This window comes from Patiria miniata, unplaced genomic scaffold (assembly GCF_015706575.1).
Source record: "Patiria miniata isolate m_02_andy unplaced genomic scaffold, ASM1570657v1 HiC_scaffold_18, whole genome shotgun sequence".
In the NCBI taxonomy this organism is placed as follows: domain Eukaryota; kingdom Metazoa; phylum Echinodermata; class Asteroidea; order Valvatida; family Asterinidae; genus Patiria; species Patiria miniata.
The window spans coordinates 8833389-8860146 of NW_024037056.1; the positions used below are offsets into that span (position 1 = coordinate 8833389).

General features: G+C 40.9%; 1 protein-coding gene across 1 annotated transcript; it reads right to left on the minus strand.

Moving 5' to 3' along the window:
• Window positions 1-14366: 14366 nt before the first annotated feature.
• Window positions 14367-22791, minus strand: LOC119724514 (tetratricopeptide repeat protein 32-like). Its single transcript, XM_038195599.1, has 5 exons — window positions 22627-22791; window positions 20336-20474; window positions 18323-18480; window positions 16177-16387; window positions 14367-15847 (listed from the first exon to the last, which is right to left on the minus strand). The coding sequence occupies exons 2-4, from the start codon at window positions 20452-20454 to the stop codon at window positions 16230-16232; spliced, it is 435 nt and encodes a 144-aa protein (XP_038051527.1). The 5' UTR covers window positions 20455-20474; window positions 22627-22791; the 3' UTR covers window positions 14367-15847; window positions 16177-16229.
• Window positions 22792-26758: the final 3967 nt, after the last annotated feature.

The following is a 26758-nucleotide window of genomic DNA, read 5'->3' on the forward strand; positions in this document are numbered from 1 at the left end:
AAAAAGTAACGAAAGTCATATTTGGAAAGGAAGGATTAGTAAGTGCCAAATCTCCCGCTGTATTCAACACTCAACTGTCTATCGTTAGAAAGATGATCCGAAGACTGAAGCAGTTTTCTACATACTTTGAGTCCATTGTGCTTCCAAAGATAAAGGTGAATTTCACTAGTACCAACCATGTATTCTGCCCAAAACACACTGATGGAGGTATACATTGTAGGCTGGTCAAACAACAATGCAGAGAGTATGAACCATGTGCTGAAGACCATCACAAGTTGGACAACTTTGCCACTATCTACACTGATCAAGAAACTCGAAGACAAAGGCAAAGATCAAGAAACAGAGATCGAACGTGCCATTTTCGATATCGGCGATCTGAAACTTGCCAACCGCTTCAGAAGATTTGAGGTTCCCCGCAATACATGGTTGCAAATGACACACGACCAAAGGAGAAGGCACATGAAGCAATTCTACAAGAAGGTGAACATGAAAAAAATACAAGCGTAGGCTCAAATCCTGCTAAAACAGCTATGAGGATGCCAAGCCATGGCGGCAAAAAGCAAGGGATGCGTACCGGGCGGCGCGCAAACAAAACGAGACATTTTGTTTAGCTGTTGCAGCAAACACACTTCAATTCATCACGGGCCTACCCTTTGTAAAGTCACTGGTGTTAATTGGCCGTAAACAAACCAAAATGATTTAGTACATAGGAATGAAACCAATTTTTAGGCAGCAACAAAGCAGGCAAAAGCTGCAGGGATGCATGTCAGACTTAAACAAGGACATCATTAATTATTAATCAGTTAATTCAACTTGGTGTTGATGAATAAAAAATATGACATTGAAAAACAATAATAAATTAATCACCAAACGGATACAGGGGTATTATGGAAAGAGTTTAAAATATACGTATGTTGTGCACTAAATCAGGAAAGATCTTGACAGTGTACCTAACATGATTGGGAAAATTGTTTTGTTTCAATCGTATAGACTTCAAGAATCATGAAAGGGAAAATTTCATTTTGGAAGATGCTTATCTGTGCAAATTGTTTTTTTTCTCCAAAGGTTCAGTACATTGTAGCTAGCTGTAGGAGTGTAGGTTACCGTTGTGACGTCTCATTTCTTTGAAGGCTAGCTTCTACTCAATTGTGTTGCTGTCGAAATGTAAATTTGCTTGCGCGTTTGTAACTCTCGCGAAAGTATGGATGTGATGGTCATCTGATTTGTGCCCTTCTGCCTGCACACCAACGTTCAGGATTGGGCACCTATACGGACATATTCGACACGGGTGTTGTCCGCGGGATATCATCAGGAAATTTGCCATGATGTCCGATCCAATTTTTTGAACTGTTCCAGCTGCCCCTAGACGGATGGGGGGGGGGGGGAGGAAGGAACTTTTCAGGCAATAATTCCTGCACAGCATGGGGAGACTAAGAAGCAGACAACAGTGACAGCAGCCCGGGGGTCCGTTGAACTCGCTCCAGAGAGCAAAATATCCATCTTTGTGGGCAGAGAGGAGGCAACCAGTTGGTCGGTACTAGCTGATGAGTTTGTGACGGCCATCAAGCATGCTTTTGACCGCTATGCCATAATGCCACACAAACACAGTCATTTTCTGCCAGCTCCTAGGCCACCATCCTTTGAAGTCAGCCCAAAGCACTATGCACAACCCCCTGTAATCCTGCAATGTCCAGCTACCCTGGCCCCAGATGGGCGCCTCCATCACAAGTGATGCTGTGCAACACCCCCTAGAACGCCCCACACCCAGCCCATCAACCTGGAGGAATGCCAACCCAGCCTGGATCAGCCGAACGGAAAACGGGAACCCTCGGCTGCAAGGAGCCTGGCAGTCAGAGGGCACAGTTGCGGCTCAGCACCCCCTGCGGAAGCCTTCTTTAGAAGGGCTGTAGCAGATTCCTTAAAGGTGGAAGTTTTCTTCGATCAGTGTAGAGTGTCTTGTCTTCTGGACACGAGCGTTCCAGAGCATTTCCAGCTACCGGTATACATGTATATTGTCTGCCGATGGGTCGAACATCCCCTATCTGGGTTTCTTTCAAACTGACATCACAGCGCTAGAAGTACAGATCCTGTCACGAAGAAGGAGCGGACGAAGGAAAAGAAGATTCGGGAGGAGAGGATGGAGAAGAGGAACTTTTTGAGGAGGTGGGAGAAGAGAAGCCGGGAGAGGAGGAAAGTGAGGAGGAACCGGGAGAGTCAAATGGCGAGGAGGAAACAAATATAAATATTAAACAAGGTAAGGTACAATCCCAATAGTTGATTGGACGGAACTCTACGCTCACCAAAAATTGTGATAAGATGCGTGATGCAGAGATGCCAAGTTCCAGTGTTGTTGACTCGAGTCGTTGACTCAGACTGGAGTCCGACTCGAGTCGCCAATTTTTGTGACTTGCGACTTGACTTTACTTGGACAAAAATGACTTGTGACTTGACTTGACTTGAACAAAAATGACTTGCGACTTGACTTGAACAAATACGACTTGTCGACATTGGCATCATTATCATGTATTTTATGGTATTTAACAAAAAAGGTGCCCAACAAAAGAGACACAGTCAGCCAGCAACGACCATCAAGACGCCCAGCTTGTGCCCGGTTATCGCTAAAGCACCAGAGACGCCAGAGCACCAGAGACGTCAAAGCACCAGAGACGTCAAAGCACCAGAGACTTCAAAGCACCAGAGACGTCAGCCAGCAACCACCATCAAGTCACCCAGCTATTGCCCGGCTAACGCAAGCCAACTTCCGTCAAAGCAGAGACGTCAGCCAGCAACCACCATCAGCTTGTAGCAAAGGTACCCAACACAAGAAGAGAGGCAGCCAGCCAGCGACCACCATCCAGTCACCCAGCTTGTGCCCGGCTTCCGTCAAAGCCAGAGGCGTCGGCCAGCTTCCGTCAAAGCAGAGACGTCTGCCAGCAACCACCACGGAGGAGGCAACACCCATCCAGTCACCCAGCTTGTGCCCGGCTTCCGTCAAAGCCAGAAACGTCACCCAGCAACGACCAGCTTGTGCCCGGCTGTCGCTAAAGCACCAGAGACGCCAGAGCACCAGAGACGTCAAAGCACCAGAGACGTCAAAGCACCAGAGACTTCAAAGCACCAGAGACGTCAGCCAGCAACCACCATCAAGTCACCCAGCTATTGCCCGGCTAACGCAAGCCAGCTTCCGTCAAAGCAGAGACGTCAGCCAGCAACCACCATCAGCTTGTAGCAAAGGTACCCAACACAAGAAGAGAGGCAGCCAGCCAGCGACCACCATCCAGTCACCCAGCTTGTGCCCGGCTTCCGTCAAAGCCAGAGGCGTCGGCCAGCTTCCGTCAAAGCAGAGACGTCTGCCAGCAACCACCACGGAGGAGGCAACACCCATCCAGTCACCCAGCTTGTGCCCGGCTTCCGTCAAAGCCAGAGGCGTCGGCCAGCTTCCGTCAAAGCAGAGTCTGCCAGCAACCACCACGGAGGAGGCAACACCGATCCAGTCACCCAGCTTGTGCCCGGCTTCCGTCAAAGCCAGAGGCGTTGGCCAGCTCCGTCAAAGCAGAGACATCTGCCAGCAACCACCACGGAGGAGGCAACACCGATCCAGTCACCCAGCTTGTGCTCGGCTAAAGCGCCAGAGCACCAGAGACGTCAAAGCACCAGAGACGTCAAAGCACCAGAGATGTCAAAAGCACCAGAGACGTCAGCCAGCTTCCGTCAAAGCAGAGACGTCAGCCAGCAACCACCGTCAGTTTGCACCAAAGGTGAACAACACAGGACACACAGTCAGCCAGCAACGACCATCAAGTCACCGGCTTCCGTCAAAACGCAAGAGACGTCAGCAAGACGACCCAGTAAGAAAGAAGCTGAATTTTTCTCTGTCTCTGTTGAAGGATGCGAGTGTGCCTTGTTCCCTTAATAGGTGAGTTTTCTGGAAAATTTTCCTAACCCTTTCTCGAATTTTTAAAAAGCCGCCTGGAATTTTTGTGTGTTAAGTTATCCCCCGATTTTTCTTCCTCAAATTTAAGCATACTAAAAAAGAAGATTACCTAGGAATTGATAGAATGGTAGTGTAATATTCCGCCAATCGACATGTTTGGCTACTCTACTAACTGTTATTGTGTACTGTCATGACCCCTGACCCGCATACAGAACTCTGTTACATTCACACACGCGGTGTATACATTTTCTCTCTGTACATGTACGTGCATTGCTGTAGTTGTGTAGTGTGTACTGCAGTGTTGAATAAATAGTGCTCTCCAGTGCCGAGCCAAGAAATCGAGAATAAACCAGGTTATCACAGTTCATTACAAATTGGCGACGAGGATAGTTGATTACCATGGCTGCCTTGATTGGTAAAATCAAGGAATTTCGCGAAGGAAAGGAGGAATGGTTGCAGTACGTCGAAAGATTGGGACATTATTTTGTCGCTAACGATGTCACGACTGCAGCAAAGAAACAAGCCGTGCTTCTCACTGTGATTGGGCCCAACGCCTACAAGTTGCTTCGCAATCTCGTGGCCCCCGCTAAACCTGGAGACAAATCCTATGACGAACTGGTAAAATGTATGACTCAACACCACAACCCAGTACCGTCGGAAATCGTCCAACGATTCAAGTTCAACAGCAGATTTATAGGTGTACAGTAAGGTAAACTATACATGTAGTTGGGACGGCTAAATTCAAATATCGGAGTGGCCCAACTACAGATGGGCCTTGTCCATATTGCAGCTTGTCCCATTCCAACTATAGATGGGCATCATCCATAGCTGGTTTCTCTGGTCCAAAGTAAAGTCAGACGTGTATAAGAGCTGAAGGAAATGATTTATAGGTGTACAGTAAAGTAAACTGTAGTTGGGACGGCTAAATTCTAAAATTGAAGTGGCCCAACTACAGATGGGACTTTTCCATATTGCAGCTTTTGCCATCCCAACTATAGATGGGCATCATCCATAGATGGTTTCTCTGGTCCAAAGTAAAGTCAGGCGTGTATAAGAGCTGTAGGAAATGATTTATAGGTGTACAGTAAAGTAAACTGTAGATGGGACGGCTAAATTCAAATATCGGAGTGGCCCAACTACAGATGGGCCATGTCCATATTGCAGCTTGTCCCATCCCAACTATAGATGGGCATCATCCATAGCTGGTTGTTCTGCTCCAAAGTAAAGTCAGGCGTGTATAAGAGCTGTAGCAAATGTTAAGTATTTTCAGGTATTAATCACAGCTTTTGGGAAGCACTTAAAATACCACAACATTGTGAATTTAGTAGATGGTAAGATGGTCAGGCCCACAGACAGATGGGATTTTTTTGTACAGGTATTAGTCTGGTCATGTCCCAAGTTCAGTTAAGGGTGCAAAGGTGTCACAGCTGAGCTCACAGGTCTTTGGTGGCATAATTGTTCTTTCAAGAAATGCAGTAGTTGCCTATGATTTTGGAGTTTTTATTTGGAATTACAGGGTAACTGATTCATTCATTTTCTAGACTGTTATAGAGCAGTTGAGACGTGGACAGCATAAGTCATGGCGAATGTGTCTTCAGGATCATGCAGGCATCAACCAGCACCAACTGATGCTATCCAGACACAGCCCAAGTTTGCTCTTCCCACCAGATTTGGTAGGTTATAAAGACAACATTAGTAACAGTCACACAGTAAAGGATGAGGTAGCAACATACAGCTGCATCAGCTACAACCAGCTAACAGTCAGTCATAATACTTCCAATGGGAATAATGAAGATTTACACTGAAATCACGATGTTAGATAAGGGATCTTAACCCATTTTTTCACACAATGCAATTCAACAAAACCCATGTACATGTAGTAGTGTGTAATAGGAAGTAAGTTCTGTAATACATGAGTCTCATTATTTGTATGTTTTGTCATCCTTGCAGTATGTAGAGCTTGCAAAGGAGATCTCATCTGCAAGGTGTGGACAAGAACCTTGTATTTGAAGTGTTCACCCCAGAGGTAACATAAATTCTGTAACTCAGCGAATCACGGAGAGCACGAAATTCACATTTCGATGTTTAAAATCCATTCATAAATAACTAAGACAGTTTACGCATTCATATTGGTCTAGAGCCCGTCACATGGCTGGTCTTAAACGGATGATAAAGACATGGCTAGCTGGTCTTAAACGCTTTTCCAGTGTCACATGAAATTTGGACTCGTATGAAATGCGGTGCCTTTTAACGCTTCGCCTCGGGTAAATATTGCCCATCCAGACTCAAACCGGTCTTAAACAGAGTGTTATAATACCTCCCAAACACACATTTATTCCCTTAATAATTATACTGTAAACAGTGTGCAATGTCAGTATCAGTTTTGCATGTGTGATGCATTACTCGTTTGTAAGAATGTCATGCATTGATTGTAAATAATATTTTGTTATTCACTGAAATGGGCTTAAAGGTTAATTGACCTGTCCTAGTACAATTGCGTTAGAATGGCATCAACGCAGCTTGTAAAATATTGGCCAATTACATGATATACAAATGGACGCGGAGCGCACAAAATCCAAGACAAACAAAACTTAGTGTAGAAAAAATTCCATAGAGTTGTCTAAGGGGCGTGGCTAGCTCACAAAAGGTGATAGGTCAATTCCAAGGCTGTTGACCAGTTTTGCACAGTTTTTTTCATGTGTCATCCAGTAAACATGCTTGACAACTTTTGAGGGTAATTCCTAAAGATATTTCATTAAGAAAGTATTTCATAGAGAAGCAATAAACACAATACGTGTTCTCATATTTCAGGTCTTCATGGCAGTCATCCAGTACCAAGAGAAAAAGAACAGACTGCAGGCTGAGGTAATGCTACTCGATCTGTCAGCAGTACATCAGGGCCATGCTTCTTGCTAGTGCCGGAGACACAGTTTTTGTCTGTTGTGTTGTTTGTTTTTGGGGTAGGAGCTAGTTTTCCCCACAATGTTGCCAACAAATACAGCACAATGAAAATGTATGGTTTGAAATCCACTCCTTGAGCATCTTGGTAAGGCAATTATGTCACCAAGAATGACTAGCTTTTCAAGAGGGGTCTAGCCTCCTGTTACAGCTGCTAGCTGGTATAGAACTAGTCCTTGGTGGAGCCATCAGCTTCATTGCAATAATTGGCTTCGATTTACCCTAGTTTATCTCTTTAATGCTTGAATTGAATCCAGCAAATTAATCCTCGAATTGAATCATCACTTTTGGGGTATTGATAGTGGATACCATGTGTATGTACGTGCACAGTAACAAATTAAATGCGTGCGTGGTCCGGTATCATCAGACCCCCTAAAATGACGAGGATATGTTTTGACGCACTCGCATTCAATTTGCGTTGGACAACGCACCCGTGTTGCAAGCGTTACCTGCGTCATTTATGGTGACTCGTGGATGTATATCACGCATGCATTGTTTTCTTAAGATTTTTTTTGATTCTTTTTCAGTCATTTTTGCCAATTGCATTTGTACATGTTTTTTGTTCCTGGCACTTTGGGCACTGAAATTAATCTGATTGCCTTTATAAACCTGGCATTCACTTAGACCACCATCCAGAAATGGGCGCCGAACAATGACATCATCATGACGTCATCGGGTGTCACGTGACGTCACAATATAAGTGCATATTTTGAAGGCCCATATCTACAGAACTACAGGTCCTATTGGGTTGGAAGTAGGTATGTACCTAGACCAGGATGTGTTATACATGAAAATTGCATTGACGTCACAATGACGTCATCACATGACATGTGACGTCTTATTGAAAAGTGCATATTTTGAAGATCTATGTCTACAGAAATACAGGTTCGATTGGGTTGAAAGTTGGTATATACCTAGACAGGGATGTGTTAAAGATGAAAATTGGAGTGACGTCACGTTGACGTTATCACATGACATGTAACGTCATATTGACAGCGCATATTCATATCGGAACATAGCGCATAGCACTCACACAAATAATACTAAACGCGCTGCACACGATCGCACTGTAGGCCTACATGACTACATTGTCAGATGACAAACAAAAATAAGTCTGTTACCAATTGAAAGATTGTGAGAAATATTTGTCATTGTGTTCTCGATGTGCTTTCAATTTAACGTTTGAAAACAGTCCTGTTGCTGCGTATTTGAGTGCTATGTTCCGTTATGTTGAAGGCCAATATCTACAGAACTCCAGGTCTAATTGGGTTGAAACTTGGTATGTACCTTAACCGGAATGTGTTATAGATGAAAATTTATGTGACATCTTCACGAAGTCATCACGTGACGTCATATTAAAAACTGTATATTTCGGGAGGACAGTATCTACAGAACTACCAGTCTGATTGGGTTGAACTTGGTATGTGTTATAGATGAAACTTTAAGTGATGTAACGTACGGTGACCTCATCACGTGCCATGTGATGTCACATTAAAAGTACATGTACATATTTTGAAGGCCTTTATCTACAGGACAACATGTCTGATTGGGTTTAAAGTTGGTACGTACCTACATGTAGATTAGGATATGTTATAAATGAATATTGAGGTGAGCTCACGATGACGTTATTTAGTGATATGTGACGGCATATTAAAGGTGTATATTTGGAAGGACAATATCAACAGAACTGTATTGGTCCTGATCACTCTACTGCATGCCATATCAGTCTTACATGATATATAAATATACAATAACAAAATTACCGAAACGGCCGTATGTTTGTACACAAACATAATTAATTCTAGTTTCGATTTGTTTTGTTCGTTTAATAATTAGTATTTGGTGCTAAAATATTACAGAAGCGGTCAGCTCTTGGGTGTTGCAACTGTAGCTATCGTAAGACAAGACTGAACACATTTGCAGCTGATTACTAACTCTACGGCAACTTTTCCTACTGCCAAGTAAAACTATATTTAAACAACTTTGCCAAATAATGCCTTAAAGATGTACACTGGACTGTCCTTATGCTTTAATGAAATGTAGACCGGTGTGAATAAAAGGGTTCTTCAAATTAGGTTTTGCCCTTCACCGACGTTTTTTAAACACTGTATACTCAGTGTGTTACCTCCCGAGTGAAAGTTGGAAAAATCACTCGGGTGGGACTCGAATTTGATTTATATCACCCCGACGCAAAAATTCCATCTTATAATAGTTTATGCGGTACCCGCTGCTATGTACATCAGATTCGAACCGGCCAACCGATCCCGTTAGCTCGGTGGTCGAGTGGTAAGACATCTGCACTAGAAAGCAGGAGGTCGTGGGTTCGAGTCCCACCCGAGTGATTTTTCCAACTTTCACTCGGGAGGTAACACACTGAGTATACAGTGTTTAAAAAACGTCGGTGAAGGGCAAAACCTAATTTGATTTATATCACCCCGACGCAAAAATTCCATCTTATAATAAAAGGGTTCTTGTTTCAATGTTGTTGCCATAAACATATGGAATGAAGATAATCTGCTCATGAATGCTTAGTAACGCATATTTGTTTTTGCAAACCCAGAAAAAAAAGGATTAGGGGCCTACTAATATTGGTATTTTTTTTGTTGGGGGGGGGGGGGATTAATATAAAAACATCTAGCACCTATTACTCAGAAGTACTTTAAGGTATTTATTATTCAAATGTGTTTTATATGTAAACAAGTCAGGTGTGTTTACAAACACAAATGCCCCGCAAGGGTGACAGTTCCCATGACATAACACCACTCTTTTAACATCAACTTACATGTACCTTGGTCACATGGAACATTCATTGACAGCATTAGTGTCTTCTGTAGGTTTTATATGAATTAATCCCTAATCCCTATAATCTCAGAATAAATACATGATTTCTATTGTTTTAGCCACTGTGAACTTGACCCTTGACCTTTTGGCCCCAAATTCAATAGGCTTCTTAGGATTACCAAGAACAATCCACAAACCAAATTTGAAGTTCATATGTTAAGTATTTCTCAAGTTATCGCGCTGACAAGATTTCTATTGTTTTAGCCACTGTGAACTTGACCCTTGACCTTTTGGCCCCAAATGCAATAGGCTTCTTAGGATTGCCAAGAACAATCCACAAACCAAATTTGAAGTTCACATGTAAAGTATTTCTCAAGTTATCGCGCTGACAAGATTTCTATTGTTTTAGCCACTGTGAACTTGACCTTAGGCCTTTTGGCCCCAAATGCAAAAGGCTTCTTAGGATTGCCAAAAACAATCCACAAACCAAATTTGAAGTTCACATGTTAAGTATTTCTCAAGTTATCGCGCTGACAAGATTTCTATTGTTTTAGCCACTGTGAACTTGACCTTTGGCCTTTTGGCCCCAAATGCAAAAGGCTTCTTAGGATTACCAAGAACAATCCACAAACCAAATTTGAAGTTCATATGTTAAGTATTTCTCAAGTTATCGCGCTGACAAGATTTCTATTGTTTTAGCCACTGTGAACTTGACCTTTGGCCTTTTGGCCCCAAATGCAAAAGGCTTCTTAGGATTACCAAGAACAATCCACAAACCAAATTTGAAGTTCATATGTCAAGTATTTCTCAAGTTATCGCGCTGACAAGATTTGTCCGGACACACACACACACACACCCACCCACCCACCCATACTTGTTTCACATGACTAGTGTGGACTTTCCATTGCTTTCGTGTAGTTAAGAAAAACCAGTGAAAAAACTTATTTTTCTCAAACTGTGAAAACTCTTTCAACCCAATTTTTTTTCTATGATTCCCTTTAGTGTTTCTCTTCATTCTGCTACAGATAAACCTAACCCAAAAATGCCTCTAAACCTGTTTTCCAGAAATGGGGAAACACTGTGTGGACGTGGGGTAAGTCCACACAACGTCGGTGCTACCTACATTATGTGGACGTCTTTTGTTCGGAAGTCCACACTGCGTATGTAAGACAAACTCACCCACCCACCCACCCACCCACACACCCACCCACGGAAGGACAAGGCGGAAACAGTATGCCCCTTCGGCTTCGCCGCGGGGCATAAAAACACATGTTTTTTTTCACTTTCAGAACAAAATGATGTTCACATCTTTCACCATTGTTGCTTGGGTGACACACGGTCATAGATTTCTTTTAATAGAAACTGTATTTGTACTTATATTAGGCCTACTGTTAGCACAATTTATAATTTTTGTTATGTTTACATCATCCTCATTGTGCACCTTTTTATTTTGTTACTGTTGTATTTTTGTTTTCTAGTTTTGTCAGTTTTATATTTGTTTGGGGGGGGGGGGGGGGGTTGCATGAATAACCAGAAATGTGTGAGCCTATATTGTGGCATTTAATATTTTGACACATTTGGAGTAGTGATTGTAATACATGTATTTAAAAGTTGCACATTCATTTTGATTGTAGACCCGTAATGTCATTTTTTGTAAAAGTTTTGACAATTACAACTTTACATACTTTTTCTGGATTTTCAAGATTCTTGGATGCAGTGCCCCTTTAAAACAAACAGGGATCGACCGAAAAGGGCATCACTTTTTAAACCCTATACATTTTGTAAGACAGCTAGTGTTGTAAGTGCAAAACACATTGTCACGAGTTGCAAGTCGTGACATCTACTTTGAGAGGCAGCATATAGAACAAAATACATGTACATGTACATTAAGTACAATCAAGGTGCACACAAACTAGGTAGACTATTTGTATTATTAAATAGATTGTTTAATAAAAATGACCATTTGTTTACAAAGGTGCTTTTGTTTTACAGATTATTCTTTCCAGTCATGTGAGAAGTGCTTAGTAAAAATTCCTTTACTGAGGCCACATTGAACATTCCTGTCTGCATCCTTTTTTGAAACCACCTATGGAGTGAAGTTTAATAAACGTACGTGTAATCATTTTTGGGATTACAGGACAACAAACACAAGCCTTGAGATTGCTAAGAAGCAACATAAAATAATATATACATGTATATATAAAGTGCATTTGTACCAAATTCCAATGTAGTCTAAAGGCCAAAGGCTATATGGGGGGAGGTGGGGTAACATTCCCCCTCCCCCCCCCCCCCCCCCCCCCAAAAAACCCATCCCATAAAAAAAAAAATTGACGTCTCAAAATGCGCAGCCACTACGTGTAACACCATGCCGGGGTTTTTTTTTGCCCAACAAAAACACAAAAAAATTGTCCCTTTAGCAGGCCCCAAACTAAACGCCATCAATTTGTTGACCCACTCTTGGGAAAAAAAAAATGACCCCCCCTTGATTCGCCCTTGCATGCACTATCCATGTAAGAAATACATGGGGATTTTACAATATAGTTGCCAGCGGGCGGAAGGGGAGGAGGGGGAAAAGAAGAAACAATAATTCTTACGATAACATTAACACAAACCAAGACAGGTCGAGCATGTGCATCCAAATTGAAGAGAAAAGTATAATTATTAAGGTTTTCAGGGGAGACCCCTTGGGTTGGAGAGGGTGCAAAAGCGTGTTGTCAAACGTCAATTGAATGTAAGTGCGTAGAAATAGAAGCGCGTAGATTTAGGGGGTCTGTATTAAAAAGATGATTAATTTTTTTCTCACCTCCGAACCATTTTTTCCATGCATAAAAGATGCATAATGCTTGTACGTTGTCCCCGTAAGTTTACAACCAATGTTTCAGTGCCCATGCTTTCAGAATATGGGAAACACGAAACCCCCCCCCCCCCCCCCGCAGCAGGCCCGGTTGTTATAGACGCGCGCGCGCCCATTTGAATTATTTTATAACGCGACGCCCTCCAGTTGATCATTCGCATTTCCATTCATAAGAACCGGATAAGGGGCCGGGCCGCGCCAAGGATGCGCCACACGTGCATGCACAGGCCACACGTACATTGTACATTAAGCAAGCGGGTGCAGGCGCTCCATGCATGATCCACCGTCGAGCCCCAACTATAGTTGGGCCAGCCCCCCCCCCCCCCTCCCCCGCAGCAGGCCCGGTTGTTATAGACGCGCGCGCGCCCATTTGAATTATTTTATAACGCGACGCCCTCCAGTTGATCATTCGCATTTCCATTCATAAGAACCGGATAAGGGGCCGGGCCGCGCCGCGCCAAGGATGCGCCACACGTGCATGCACAGGCCACACGTACATTGTACATTAAGCAAGCGGGTGCAGGCGCTCCATGCATGATCCACCGTCGAGCCCCAACTATAGTTGGGCCAGCCCCAACTATAGTTGGGCCAGCCCAACTATAGTTAGGCCAGCCCAACTGTCGTACTACAGTTAGGACTGTCCCAACTAGGCCCAACTATTGTTGGGACCGATACGATAGTTGGGGTGTAACAATGGCACTCTCTCTGGAAGGGACGGTAAGATGTAAGACAACGGCTGGTCCAATACTGCTATATTTCATAATTATCTTCAGAAGCATATTTCGCAAAGCATTGACACCTACAAGAAGGGAAACTCAAGTCTTCCAACACATGATCGTCTATGATGGACACAAATCCCACACCTCTTTCCTTTTGGTGAACGGGGTAAAGAAGAGACTGACGTCATCCTCTTTGTAATGCCACCGCATGTGAGTCATGTCACCCAGCCACTGGATGTTGGTGTGTTTGGCCCATTCAAGTCCATACTCAAGAGAATACCAACTACACGTGAGAATAATCCTGGCCTCCAGATAACAAGTGCGATGATGCAGAGTATGCAAAACCATATCTGAAGGCCATGTCTCCAAAAAAATCCTTCAGGCTGGATTTTGCAGTGCCGATGTTTATTGGTTTTTCACATTCACGTATCCTTCATCAAATGATCAGGATCAGACTAGGAAAACGACCCAGACCCGCAAAACTCAACCGATGGGGATTTACAAGAAGATGCAATGTCTGGGCCACCAGTGACTCATGAAATCTTCACACCAATATACAGCTGCAGAAAACAAATCAAGTGCCTTCTTCAAATCAAGGACAGTTGAGAAGGTTGTAAACAGACCAAAGGAGATTCATTCCACCAATACTTGCAAGCAGCCTTACAAAAGAAGAACATTTAAGGCAAGATTGCAAGCATCATTGGACCAGATGAAGCTCAAGGAAAGACAGTGTTGTGTAGTGAAATTATTTACATGTATCATCTTGATGTTCCCATTCAGATGATATTCAGTTGATTTAGTGCATCTGGAAACTGGTTCGGGAAAGGGGGGGGGGGGTGGAGCGTGTGGGAGGTGAAGCCGGCCATGTTGCACAAGCTCAACCCCCCTTTCCCGAACCAGTCCTTACTCCAACAGAAACATGTCTCCACCGTTCAAGATGCACTAAATCATCTGAATGGCAACGTGAAGATGATCACCATATTACTCCCAGATTTTCGAGTGTGCCCCAGATTTTCGAGTGTACCTGATGCTCAAACCATCAAAGGGTATGTACTATGAACCAACGATTGTAGCAGTCACAACTGCACTATAAAATAAAGAATTTGAACGATGCTCTGTGTCTGGAACAACATTGAAGGTAAAGTTATGACTGATTAGTTTTTAATTACACTGTACTTATATGCAGTACTTCTTAAACTATAATTACAATTTTTAAATCACTTTTACATTCCTCCAACTGAAACAACACTTTTTTCACTACACATATTTGCAAAAGTAAAAAAACCTTACTTGTGCGAATACCTACACGTAGGCCTACATGCCAATTGTTGACTACTACAGGGTAGTGCAAAAAGAAGCAAAGCTACTTTTGACAGCAGTTTTCACAGCTAGTGTTTAATATGCTAGTCAGTAATTGTCTAACTCAGCCATTATGGTTGCGAATGCTGTAAACAGGCCAAAGGATATTCATTCCACCAACACTTGCAAGCAGACTTACAAAGAAGAAAAATTACAGCAAGACTGCAAGCATCATTGGACAAGATGAAGCTCAAGGAAAGACAGTAAAGTAGTTACATCATCTTCAAATTCCCATATTCAGTGCATTTTGAACGGTAGAGACATGTTTCTGTTGGAGTGAGGACTGGTTCGGGAAGGGGGAGGGGGTGGAGCCTGTGCAACATGGCCTGCCCAGCGACAGCCAAAGCCTATAGTGCGAGGTATAGGGACAGTTGTCCAATCGTACGTAGATGAGCTCCTATCGCATACACAGCTTTTGTAACAAGTGATCTGATTGGACAGAATTTGTGTCAATCCTTTTTTGGAAGTGTCATGAATAATTTAATTGTGCTTAAACTTCTTGCATTTTGAGAACTGTACTTGCGTAGTATTGTACCGGTCAGTGAAGCCCATATTCTTCAATTTGTTTTCTCCTAACAACCTTTCAATAGGTATGTTTTGTTTTAACAAAAGGTTTTATTTTTACGATTTTGAGCGTCTGCAACATTCTGACAAATGAACGTACAAATGAACCTAACCCACGATAGCCGAATTATTATCGGGCCGCAAACAATTTGAATTTGGTAAGAAATATTTCAATACCTAAATGTCGGCGGATTCTACACGTTCGATGTCTCATTCAAAAGTGAATAACTTTTTATATTGCTACGAAAAAAGCAATTGAAAAACAAATCTATTTTTGGGGTTGAAAGTCATTCACAACAGTTCGCAATGAAACGAAAAAAACAATCTACAGCTATATTGATCAAAAGAAACCTGTTCGTTCATTTTTTCAGCATGTTTTACAATTGGTTCAAACCCTCAATTCCCTAAGTCTCCACGATAAGATTGTGAAATCGTTTCCTTATTTACAATGTCTTCACAATTATTGTCTTTTAACAAAAAAAAACCCAATAAAGTTGTTTTTATATTATTACAGATAACGAGCTTCCCTTAAAATATTCCATCAATTTGAAATGTAAATTTACAAACACATTTTTATTGTACTCAGCATAACTCCTAATCAATGCCATGAAACGTGAACTTGAATTAAACTTTAATGAAATTCACCGCTAAATCTGTTGGTTCTTTTAAATATATTAACCCTTACCCTACTTGACCCTCCAACGCATGCCAATATGTGCCTCAAGAAAATCTCCTATGTTTTTTGCATGGCCCTCCAATATCTGCCATGTCATTTCAAGGGTAACTGGACAGGCACTCCAATACATGCCACAGAGAACAATGAGAGTCCTCTGATAACAAAGTGAGTGCCCCCAGCTGGTCAGTATCAGGCACCCTCCAGGGCCTCCAACTCCTGCCAATTGGAGCCTTCACTGCTAAGACTTGTTATCTGCCAAATAACTGCAGCTGGAGGGCATTGGCATAACCAACTGACATGCAGTAAACTACCCTCAGAGAGTAAGGGTTAATAACATAATATTACAATTCCGTGAAAGGCAAAATCCTTGCAGAGTGTTTAATGTTATGTTGATGGCGTTTCCATGGACACACCGGCATCTGCTTTTGATATACTTATCTGGAGGTCTTCTTGGGCCGTTTGCAAAGCGACCGCAGCATCAGGGAAATCTGGTTGATGCTTCAAGGCTTCTTGAAGATCTCGGATGCCTTCCTCAAATCTTGCTACAGGGAATCAAGAAAAATGAGAAACAATGACAAAAATGATATTTTTAATGCACCATGAGTAATGCCATAATGTTGAAAGTTGAATATAAAAAGCCAGTCTTTTCAAATGCCTGTATAATGCATTATTTGAGGAGGCATTATAATATTGTATTCTCCCAATCAGCCTGCTGTTTCATTGTACCTACATGTACAGAGATGCCACAGGATCTGCTTGAGAAAAAAAAACGAACTTTATTCCCCGTTGTCATCTTTCTCTTGTAGCCAAGCCCAGTTCCATTTATTTTTTATTTTTGCTTCTATGGCCTTTAAGCTGTTGGTTCGTTCAATCACTTTGAATTTTTCCATATTTCTATTATTTATTTTGCCTACCCAAATTTCCAATGTAATATTCGACACGAAACGTGCATGATTCCAACGGTGTACATGACCTAAATTTGCACTACGTAATGCGCACGACGAAAACATTGTTGGTACCCAGCATTTTTTGTATTCATATACACAATGTATCACTGAGATCGGGAACCACCGATAACTGAAATGATAGACTTGATTCCCAGGCTGATTGCTACATGTGCTTAGCACACAACAAGCCCGCACGTGGTGCATGCAGCACGCGAGGCGCCGTTGTATGCTGCGTGCAACAAAGACTTGTTTTTAAGACTACTTCAACGAACAACGTTGTGCCCTCGCTTGTACCCTCGGCCCTGCAAACAGGACGCTGGGATACGCTGATGAATTCATGCCCTGATTAAATAAATTTTGCGCGACATGAGACCTGCAAGTCATCACGGCCATGACTCTGCAAGGTTTTAAACGGACGTTCAGACTGATTCATTACTCTTTTATTCCAATATAGGTGCTTGTTTTTCGTTGAAAAACGTAATATTGTAGGAAAATCTGTAAAACCAGGCATGCAACTAGGAAATCACAAAAAAAGAGGAAATTCAAATTTTTCCCAGACTTTGTACAGTGTTTTTTCTATTTTCAATGGCACACATGGGAAGTAAAAAAAGAGGAAATCAGCTGATCCGAGGAAAAGTTGCATGCCTGTAAAACGTATGTGTTGTAAATTTGCAATTCACGTCACTTGCTCAGGCTCCGTTCTGAATTCACGAACGGTCAATGGTAATGCATACCGGTATGCAACGCTCAAAAGGTGTCCACATGATCCGCAATGAAAAAGAAATCACATCCGGTACGGATTGTTTACATTTCTATGAGAAAAATTTCGGATAGCATTTGCGCACATTGGCTAACTGCGGTCTTGAACAGCTGCAGCCGGATGCTTTATACATAGGTCAGGATAAATTACCCAGGATGCCATCCCCACTTCCTTCACAAGATTCTGTGAAGATCATCAGCGTATCCAGGGGGGGGGGGGGGGGGGGATACGAGCAAAAGTTGTGACGTGCATGTGCAATCCTTACAACATGTAGACCTACACTGGTCATGTGTAAGTACTAAACTAGGGAGCGCTGACGAGGTAAAGATCAACACATTTCCACAGTTTTTGTCGTCTTTTTGCAGTTTTTGGATTTTTTGTGAGATTTAAAAAAAAGGGGATTCCGGTTATAAACCGGAAAAGTGGCATCTCTGCATGCACATCCTACCATACAAATACAGATCACCCTTCTTCACAAATTTATCCAAACTTTCGAAAAACCTTCAATTTCTTTCCTAAAAAAAAACACAACAGGTCCGAAAAATCCTTTAAAATTCTTTTTAGCTGGTTTGGAGGGGGGGGGGGGGAGGAGGGCTTTTAAATGCAAATGATACTGGAAACAATGGTGACACTGTTAGTGGTTATTCTTAAGACTCAGAATACATAATTTTGGCTGGAGGGGGATACGGGCTAAATCCTAAAATACATGTACATTGTACAATCGCAAACAATATGATTCTGAATCTTTTTTTGTTTAGCACTTTTTTTACCTAGCCTGTAATGGATCTGTCCCCTGTTGTAGTAGGCAGTCGCAAAGCTGTTGTCAACACCAATAGCAGCAGTGTAATCTGCAATTGCTTCATCAAAGTCTACACGTAGATACTTGATTTGCCCTCGGTTGTTGAATGCCTCTGCGAGAATGGACTTCCTAAAATCAGTAGAATGTGTACAGATCAGTTAATCAACAAAATCAAATGGATTTGACATGCTTTGTTCGCTGTTATCAGTGAGAATAGTAGTGTAAAGGGTGAGTCAAAAAATGAAACCCGAATGTTGGGACCATTGTTTTAGTGAAGTCTTGCATGTAGCACTTTCAAAATCTAGGATATGAAAGCTCAATTCATACGCTTTCTTTTAGTACAAGAATCATTCATATCACTCATGTACTTTTCAAGTTACAGACTTTTAAACGCAGCCACCATTTTAAGTTCTGTCCCCAGATCACAGAAAAGGTGTGAACATTCTTTCAGCAAAACGAAAAACAAATCACATAGGAATGTGTGTGAATTATTTTCGGTTTGCTGAAAAAACACACACACCTTTTGTGTGATCCGTGGACAGAACTTTAAAATGGTGGTTGTGTTTAAAAGTCTGTATCTTGAAAAGTACGTAAATGATTTGAATGATTCTCGTACTATTAAAAAGAAAGCTTATGAATTGGGCTTTCACATCCTAGATTTTGAAAGTGCTACATGCAGAACTTCCATAAAACAATGGTCCCGACATTTGGGTTTTGTGTTGTTCGCCTCACCCTGTACATTTGTGCTCTTGGCAATCATGCTCAACTAAATGCAAAGGTGTCACTTTTTTTGGACTTAAATTACAGAGCTCGTATCAGGATAGCCTTGGTCAAGGCATTCGTTATTTGTCCATACGCGGTAAACGATCGGCGGCATATCGTCGCTAAATTAACAGCGACCACTATTTTATGCAAATCATTTCCAGACGAACGCCTTGCTCCAATCATCCATGTGAGGTTTTGGGGGTGGTGCTCATTATGATAATAGCCTAAGCTGACCTTAAAAGTCATTTTCTTATTGGTGGATCGTTGCGTGGAGACTTTAATATGGTAATTGCGAGACGTGTACTGTATATAATACATGCACACATGCTGTATGTCAATGTCTCACATTACACACAGCACCAGTGCACAAAAATATGAAATTTAGTTTTTCTTGTTCTCTTTGAAGTTGATTAATATAAGCTTCAGGAATGACTGCTGCATGGTACCGGTATGTCAAATGGAATCTGGGTTGGGATCATCATCATCATCATTAGCCTAATTCAATCCACTGCTGGATGAAGGCCTCTCCACTAACTTTCCATGCTTTCGATCCCTTGCCAGTTGTTTCCATTTCTTCCCTATGAAATCAGAGATTTCATCTCGCCATCTCTTAGGCTGTCTTCCTCTTCGCCTCTTCAATGATAATGGCGTCCAATCCGTTACTTTCAGGGTCCATCTGTGGTTGTCTCTTCTCATGACATGTCCTGCCCAACTCCACTTTTTCTTTTTGATCTCAACTATTATGTCTTGCACCCCTGTCTTTCTTCTAAGATCTTCGTTCTTTATTCTGTCTCTCTTTGTGACCCCAATCATTATCCTTTCCATTGCCCGTACAGTGACTCGCAATTTTTGCTCTGATTTCTTTGAAGGTGCCCAAGTCTCAGCGCCATATGTTAGAACTGGGATGATGCACTGGTCGAAGAGTTGACACTTCATCTTTTGCAGTATTTTTCTGTCCTTGAATATGTAACTCAACTTGCCAAATTTTGCCCATGCAAATTGTATTCTCCTCTGAATCTCCTGGGTTGGGATAACAAAGGGGAATTGGATCATTTGTGTGATACCATGGGTGATACACTGGGGATATGTATAGGGTCGCGTTTTTCGGGACTCTTACGATCTAGTTTTTTAAACATAGTTGTGCCTCCAGCTCTAAATGTGATGAGCATTAGAGCTGGAGTTACTCAAGCTAGGGCTAGGCATGCTAGGGGTTACTCACATGTTATCGGTTACCACTTCCGCATTGCAACCATCGATGATCTGTGTGTATAATTCCTCCGCCTTCTGATTTTGCCCCAACATGAACTGATTTTTGGCTTCCTTGAATAGCTCTTCCATCGTGAGGCTAATATCAACACCTGCAATGATTTGATGAAAATAAAAACGATTAACTTGCAAAGTTTCTTCTGCTGTAGAAACCCCGCCGCCAATCATATAATGTTGGGCCTCTGTCATGCCTGTTTAGTTTCAATCAAAGAGTCAAGGTTGTTTTCTAGTACTCCCAAAAAATTAGCCTTTCAGGAAAGAATTCCATGATATATTGTTGATGTGGCGTGGCCCCCAATGTGCCGTGGTGCAATTTAACTTTTCGCCTCTAGTGCCTTGCTAGAGCAAAATTATTACCTCAAATTTCACAAAGAACTTCATCAAACTCTATATATTCCCGTTCATAATTCTTGAGTTTACATGTATGTATACGTACCCGCTACAAAGTTCTGGAGAAATTCAATTTGGCGTGATTTTCCGATTTTTTTTTTTTTTCCGCAGGGCACAATGAACTCTTTCAAAATTTGCACAAAAATAAGAAAATCATTTGCTGACAAATTTGTCTAGTTGTGTATGTGAGTGGAGATAATAATGATTTATCTGAATTTAACAACTTTACAAAAATTCTTAAATATTAATTGGGAATTTTCCGAGATTTATTCATGTGCGCCACATTTGGGACTTAATTTCATGACACTTAATTGTTCTTAAAAAGGTTTTAACAGCAAGCATTCTTAAGGTAGTGGTACCAGTATTCATGGTATTTAACTGAATGAATTTGAAGAGGTTTGGCAACACTACATGAGGAAAGTCGGGGAAATGTCAAAGTGCGCCACAAAATTATAGGGAACACGGAAAGATTTTCATATACGAAGTTCACTAATTTTCCTCTGTATTGACTAACAAGCCCCCAGATAGCAATTTCATGTCATCAAAGTCAATTTGAGCAGTGAGAAAATACAAGCATTTTCTTAGAAAACACTTAGAATTTTTCTAATCTCATAGGGTTTGTACACAGGGTGTTGAGTGAACTTCGTATATGGAAATCTTTCCGCGAACACTACTATATAGGCCCTACTCATAATATTAATAGGGCCTACAACCTGAACATGCTGAAAGTATCAAACATTGTCAAACTGGGGCTGTATCACAAGTCCCACGCCTCATATGTCTGACGCTTCAAGTTGAAATTTTGATACGCAAATGTGTGCAAATGTCATCTAGAAATTTCATGAAAAATAGACATCTGAAAAAGGCAGCACTATCTGTTTAGCCTATAAAGAGGGTGAGTGTGCTTCTAGAGCAAAAAAAACCCTACAAACTAAGCCTAAATGTGAAAATCAAAATTTGACAAAGTGCGACACGTTTCTGGATCAATACTGCAAGCAATCTCCCGTCATGGGATGTAGCCCTATAGGTTGCAGGTGTGTGTGGCTAGGGGCACTTAATATTAAGCTCTGCTTTTTCATGTTTTTATACTGGACAAGTTTAGTTTCAGTAGACTGTCCTTCAATGCATCAAGTGAAGGGGTTTTTGTACATGTGGCCGTGTAGCCCCATAAATGTGGCCAATTTACTGGACTACCTCCGTAAACATAGGCCACACATCCACTTGTACAAAAACGTGTCGCACTTTGCCAAATTTTGATTTTCACATTTTGGCTTAGTTTGTAGGGTTTTTTTTTGCTTTATAAGCATACTCGCCCTCTTTATAGGCTAATCAGAAAGTGCTGCCTTTTTCAAATGTCCATTTTTCGTGAAATTTCCAGATTCATTTGCACACATTTGCGTATCAAAATTTCAACATGAAATTTCACAAAAATTAGACATCTGAAAAAGGCAGCACTTTCTGATTAGCCTATAAAGAGGGTGAGTATGCTTCTAAAGCAAAAAACCCCTACATTCGCCTACAAACTAAGCCTAAATGTGAAAATCAAAATTTGGCAAAGTGCGACACGTTTTTGTACATGTGGATGTGTGGCCTATGTTTACGGAGGTAGCCTAGTCCAGTAAATAGGCCACATTTACAGGGCTAGTCATGCTAGTGGCCGTGTAGCATATGTTTACGGAGGTAGTCCAGTAAATTGGCCACATTTATGGGGCTATAACAACACCATCGCGCATTGATCGCCATCTTTCATGTTCTTTATTTCCGTGTCATGATTGTTGGACTGTTAATTGCGTTGTGTTAATGTTAATTGCCACTTTACCCCCAAAATTCCCTCAAAAACTACCCATGACATACCTGTATGTTAAGTTAATGTAGCCAACTTGTTTGGTAGGTCAACATGGAGGAATAAAAAAAAAGTGGGTTTCGTTCCCTCATGAAATAGGAACCGGGCCCGTAGATCTCACAATCGCCACTCCGCTACCTGACACGTGCGTGTGTTTTGGTACGTTCCAGCAGTTCTGCTTCTGCGGCTCAAAAACCATGGTCGAGAGGTGGTTTTACCCACAATGCTTTATGTTAACGTGCGCCAACCACCTTTTGCTCATTGGGTTGTAAACAAACATCAATTTATCACTGCAAGCTGTCACGTGAACGGCGCCCCCATGCGACAATGTTTTGTTGTATTTTTTTTATTCGTCATGTCGATGGCATAGGACAGCAATAATAACACAAGATACAATCGTGATTGATACCATTTAAACAAAAAAAATAAAAACACAGAACTATACATTCTTGGAATAACCGTAAAAGATACTTTGCAAATTCAAATTGCGTTATCTTGTATATCACAGATTCAGCAAATTAAAGGTTAAATCTACGTTTCTGTGCTACTTTCCGTGTTTCTTTCTGAGAAAACAGATTCTTTTTCTATTGTTGATATTTTTCTAGCAATAAAACAATAACTCAGGTTGACTTTTTGAATGAGAAATCTAAAGAAAATTAAATCAGCCTACGTTCAACACTTGAAAACTACTTTAGATTTTGAATAGGCAATAATTATGTTCTCTAGAACCGCCGTTGAACGCTACACCGTCTCTTAAAGTTAAACAAATATTAATGAAATAATGCTACTATAATTTATTAAAGATAGTGACGTGTTCATATAATTACATGTATATACGAAAAGCGTTTGAAATATTTCCCCGATTTTTTTTGTAATTTCTAGACAACATATTTTGAAATGAAAAGGCTTCCGCACTTTCTTATCTTTAATTTGCCAGTGATTATAACCCATATAACCAAGAACCAGGTTAACAACGTAACCTAAACAAACAGACCATTGTCAAAATACTCAAGGGGAGGTATGTTACCATGGCAATACTATCTATATCATGCAAGCACGCAGTAGCGCATCGATGGCTTTAACACTTCAATGTAAGTTATTCCTTGAACAAACAACAAACAATTCAGCTTGAAGAGATGTCTTTGTCCGTCTATTAAAAAGATGACAGCTTTATCTGTAAGAAACACTGTTTGCTTTGCAGGCCGGACTCCGTGATCGGCATTCATTTGTGTTCAAGCTGAAAAATATATGAGCTCTCCGAAATGCACCTGTGCGGCAATTTCGTCATTTCACGACCGGGGAACCTGAAAAGAAGTATCTTTGCGCGAGGCGGGTTGACCTGCCGTAAGCGACGAATTCAGTCCTGCAAATTTTGTGAGTTGGCTCTCAGCTGTGTCAGGAATTTCGATTCAACTGATAATATTCTTTGCAATACATCCATGTGAATGCTTGTCATTCTTTACAACGTGCAGTTCCTGTTCCACCATGTAGACCTTTAGAGGTTTTTACAACGAACAATAATTGTTATATCGGTAATCCTTTGTGTCGAGGCCGCAATGAACAACAAATTCACATATTTCGGCGATCAAGGGTGAGTTGTATTATTTTCTTCTCTTGATCCTGCTTTTATGTACTTCAGAATTACTTGTTCGCAAGCTAAATGAGCCTATAAATTTAGAAAAAAATAGTCATACAACCCCAACAAGGACCGAAGTTGAATTATTATTTTTTGTAGGATTTATTGTGTTTATCTCTTCGTTTTGGAAAATTACATTTTGTATCGCCTTCAAACTCTGTTCTGTTAAATAATTCATTCCGGTTTCTCTTTTTCTAATATGCAAAATATTTTTGCCTAAGAAAGATAAATTCTGCAAGACCCCTGTTCCCTGAACTGAGTTAAGTTCTCGTTTGTTGTTTAAAATGTGCATATGTGTTGCTAATTAAAGATGTTTACCCCATGCGAGTAAAAAAAATGGATTTTTTTTGTCTCCTAACGAATGTTCAATTTATATGTTTTGTTTTAAGGAAAAAACTACTTCATTCCAATTTAGAGCGTATGCAACCCTCTGTAAAACGGCTTTCATTTTGTGAACACATAACGCGCCCTGCGAGACCTGAATTATTGGCAGCCAATAATCCGAACTCTGTGAACTGAAATAATTCAACTTAACGTCGGTGGATTTCTGTTGTTGAATGTCTCATTCAAAGTGAATAACCTTTTTATTGCTAGGAAAATAGCAATTAAAAAAAACCAAATTATTATCACGGGAAATACATCTTTAAAACACTTCAGCGGCGTATCCAGCTTTTTATGCCAGAGGGGGTGGGTGTGGGCAAAACTAAGACTTTACTGTATCGACGTCTGAACCGTATTAAAGCCGTCTTAATGATAGTGTCCTTTTCATGTTTAATGACGCCATCAAAATGCCGCGGAGGGGGCAAGCTTTCCCCCCCCCCCCCCGCAGGTTACGCTATCATTGAAAGATAAAGGAAATCCCTGTTCCACCGAAGTTACAATATATTTCATATTTAAAAAAATATAACACCAAACATAATAATAACTGGAACGCCAATTACATAAACTACTTTTAGAGGAAAAAATACTGAAATTGCTCATTCCGTTCAAAGAATATCACCAATTAAACGCAATGACCCTAAAACCCGTTTCGTCCAAAATACATGCAGTTTAGTGTGTGTTCTGACTGTTTGGAAGATACAAGAAAATGACACAGAATACGTGTTTCAACAGCTGTCAACAACTGAAGTACACAATATCTTTATTAACAACCCTGCTTAGGCAAACAATATGATTTATAAAATAAAGTTCTTTTTTTTAAAGACGGCCCTCTAAAAGGACTTTGTTGAATATTTTTAATTTTCAAACTGAGGTTCTATCGCTGGTGATAATTGAAAACAAATGTGACGACGACTCTTGAAATCGCGTTTTGGACGAAAGAGGTTTTAGGGTCATTGCGTTTAAATGGTGATATAATTTGAACAGATTGAGCAATTTCAGATTTTTTTTCATCTAAAAGTGGTTTATGAAATTGGCTTTCCAGTCATTATTATTTGGGCGCTACATATTTCTTTCAAATATGAAATATTTTGTGGGGGTTTGGGTTTCGCTTTATTGACTCACCCTGTATAACTATCAGTGACGGAGTTTGGAAAACCAACAAATTAAAGTCGCGTTGTTTAAAGAAAAATAACAAACACTATTTCAATCCGAAAGACGGCTATATACGCTTAATCCCATAACTTATTGACACTCCGTCAAAATGAACGCAGTGTGACAACATTATTTAGCCTACAAATTTAGATGCATTTTCTGTGCTTTTCCGAGTTTCAACTCGAAAAATAGATATGTTTTTCAATTGCTATATTCCAAGCAATAAAACAGGTATTTACTGTTGAATAAGACATTGAACAAACAAAACATCCACCGACGTTTAGTTATTGACGTTTTTCTAAAGAACAATAACTTCAAAGCTCGACAATACTCTGGCTCTCGCAGCTAGGGTGGGTCATTTGTGCACAAAATTAAAACCTTTTTTCAGAGGGTTGCAGACGCCCGAAATCGGAATGAAGTAGTTTTTTGTTGTTGAAACAAAACATACTAATAGAAATCGTTAGGAGAGAAGAATCAAGCCGAAGGGGGTGGGGTATGCCACTTTAACTTTGATGCAATGTGGGGGGGGGGGGGGGGGGGGGGAGGGCTTAAACCCCCCTCTCCAGAAAATGAGGCTTCCGAGTGATTCAAAGATTTCCGTTAGAGAAAAGAATTGGCGAACTAAAACTCTGCATAATAATGAAAAGGGTAGCTATAGTCTTAAAATCAATATTTGGCAAATAGGTAGATTTGTTTTTACGCGTCATTCTTTTAAATGTGGATCAAGAATATGGTATTTGTTTTGCTCAAGTTGGTAATACTAGGGGCTTTTAACGCTTTGTGATTTTTCAACAATCTACGTTTTTACTTAGGTTGTGCATTACGTTGACAAACTTACATGCGTATTTTGAATCATTTTGTCGATAACTTTTTTAAATATTTTTCAAAAGTATCTTTCTAAAATCACGCTCTCATATCTATCATAGCCACTTTTGTGCTGTATTGAACAATGAAAATATTCAATTTGCACCTTC

Bases quoted from the DNA above. Each gene is read 5' to 3' on its own strand.
- LOC119724514 (XM_038195599.1), bottom strand. From the start codon at position 20,454: ATGGAAGAGCTATTCAAGGAAGCCAAAAATCAGTTCATGTTGGGGCAA. The intron at 18,481-20,335 runs GTGAGTAACCCC...TACTGATTTTAG, and splicing joins GAAGTGGTAACCGATAACAT to GAAGTCCATTCTCGCAGAGG. The intron at 16,388-18,322 runs GTAAAAAAAGTG...GATTCCCTGTAG, and splicing joins ACAGATCCATTACAGGCTAG to CAAGATTTGAGGAAGGCATC.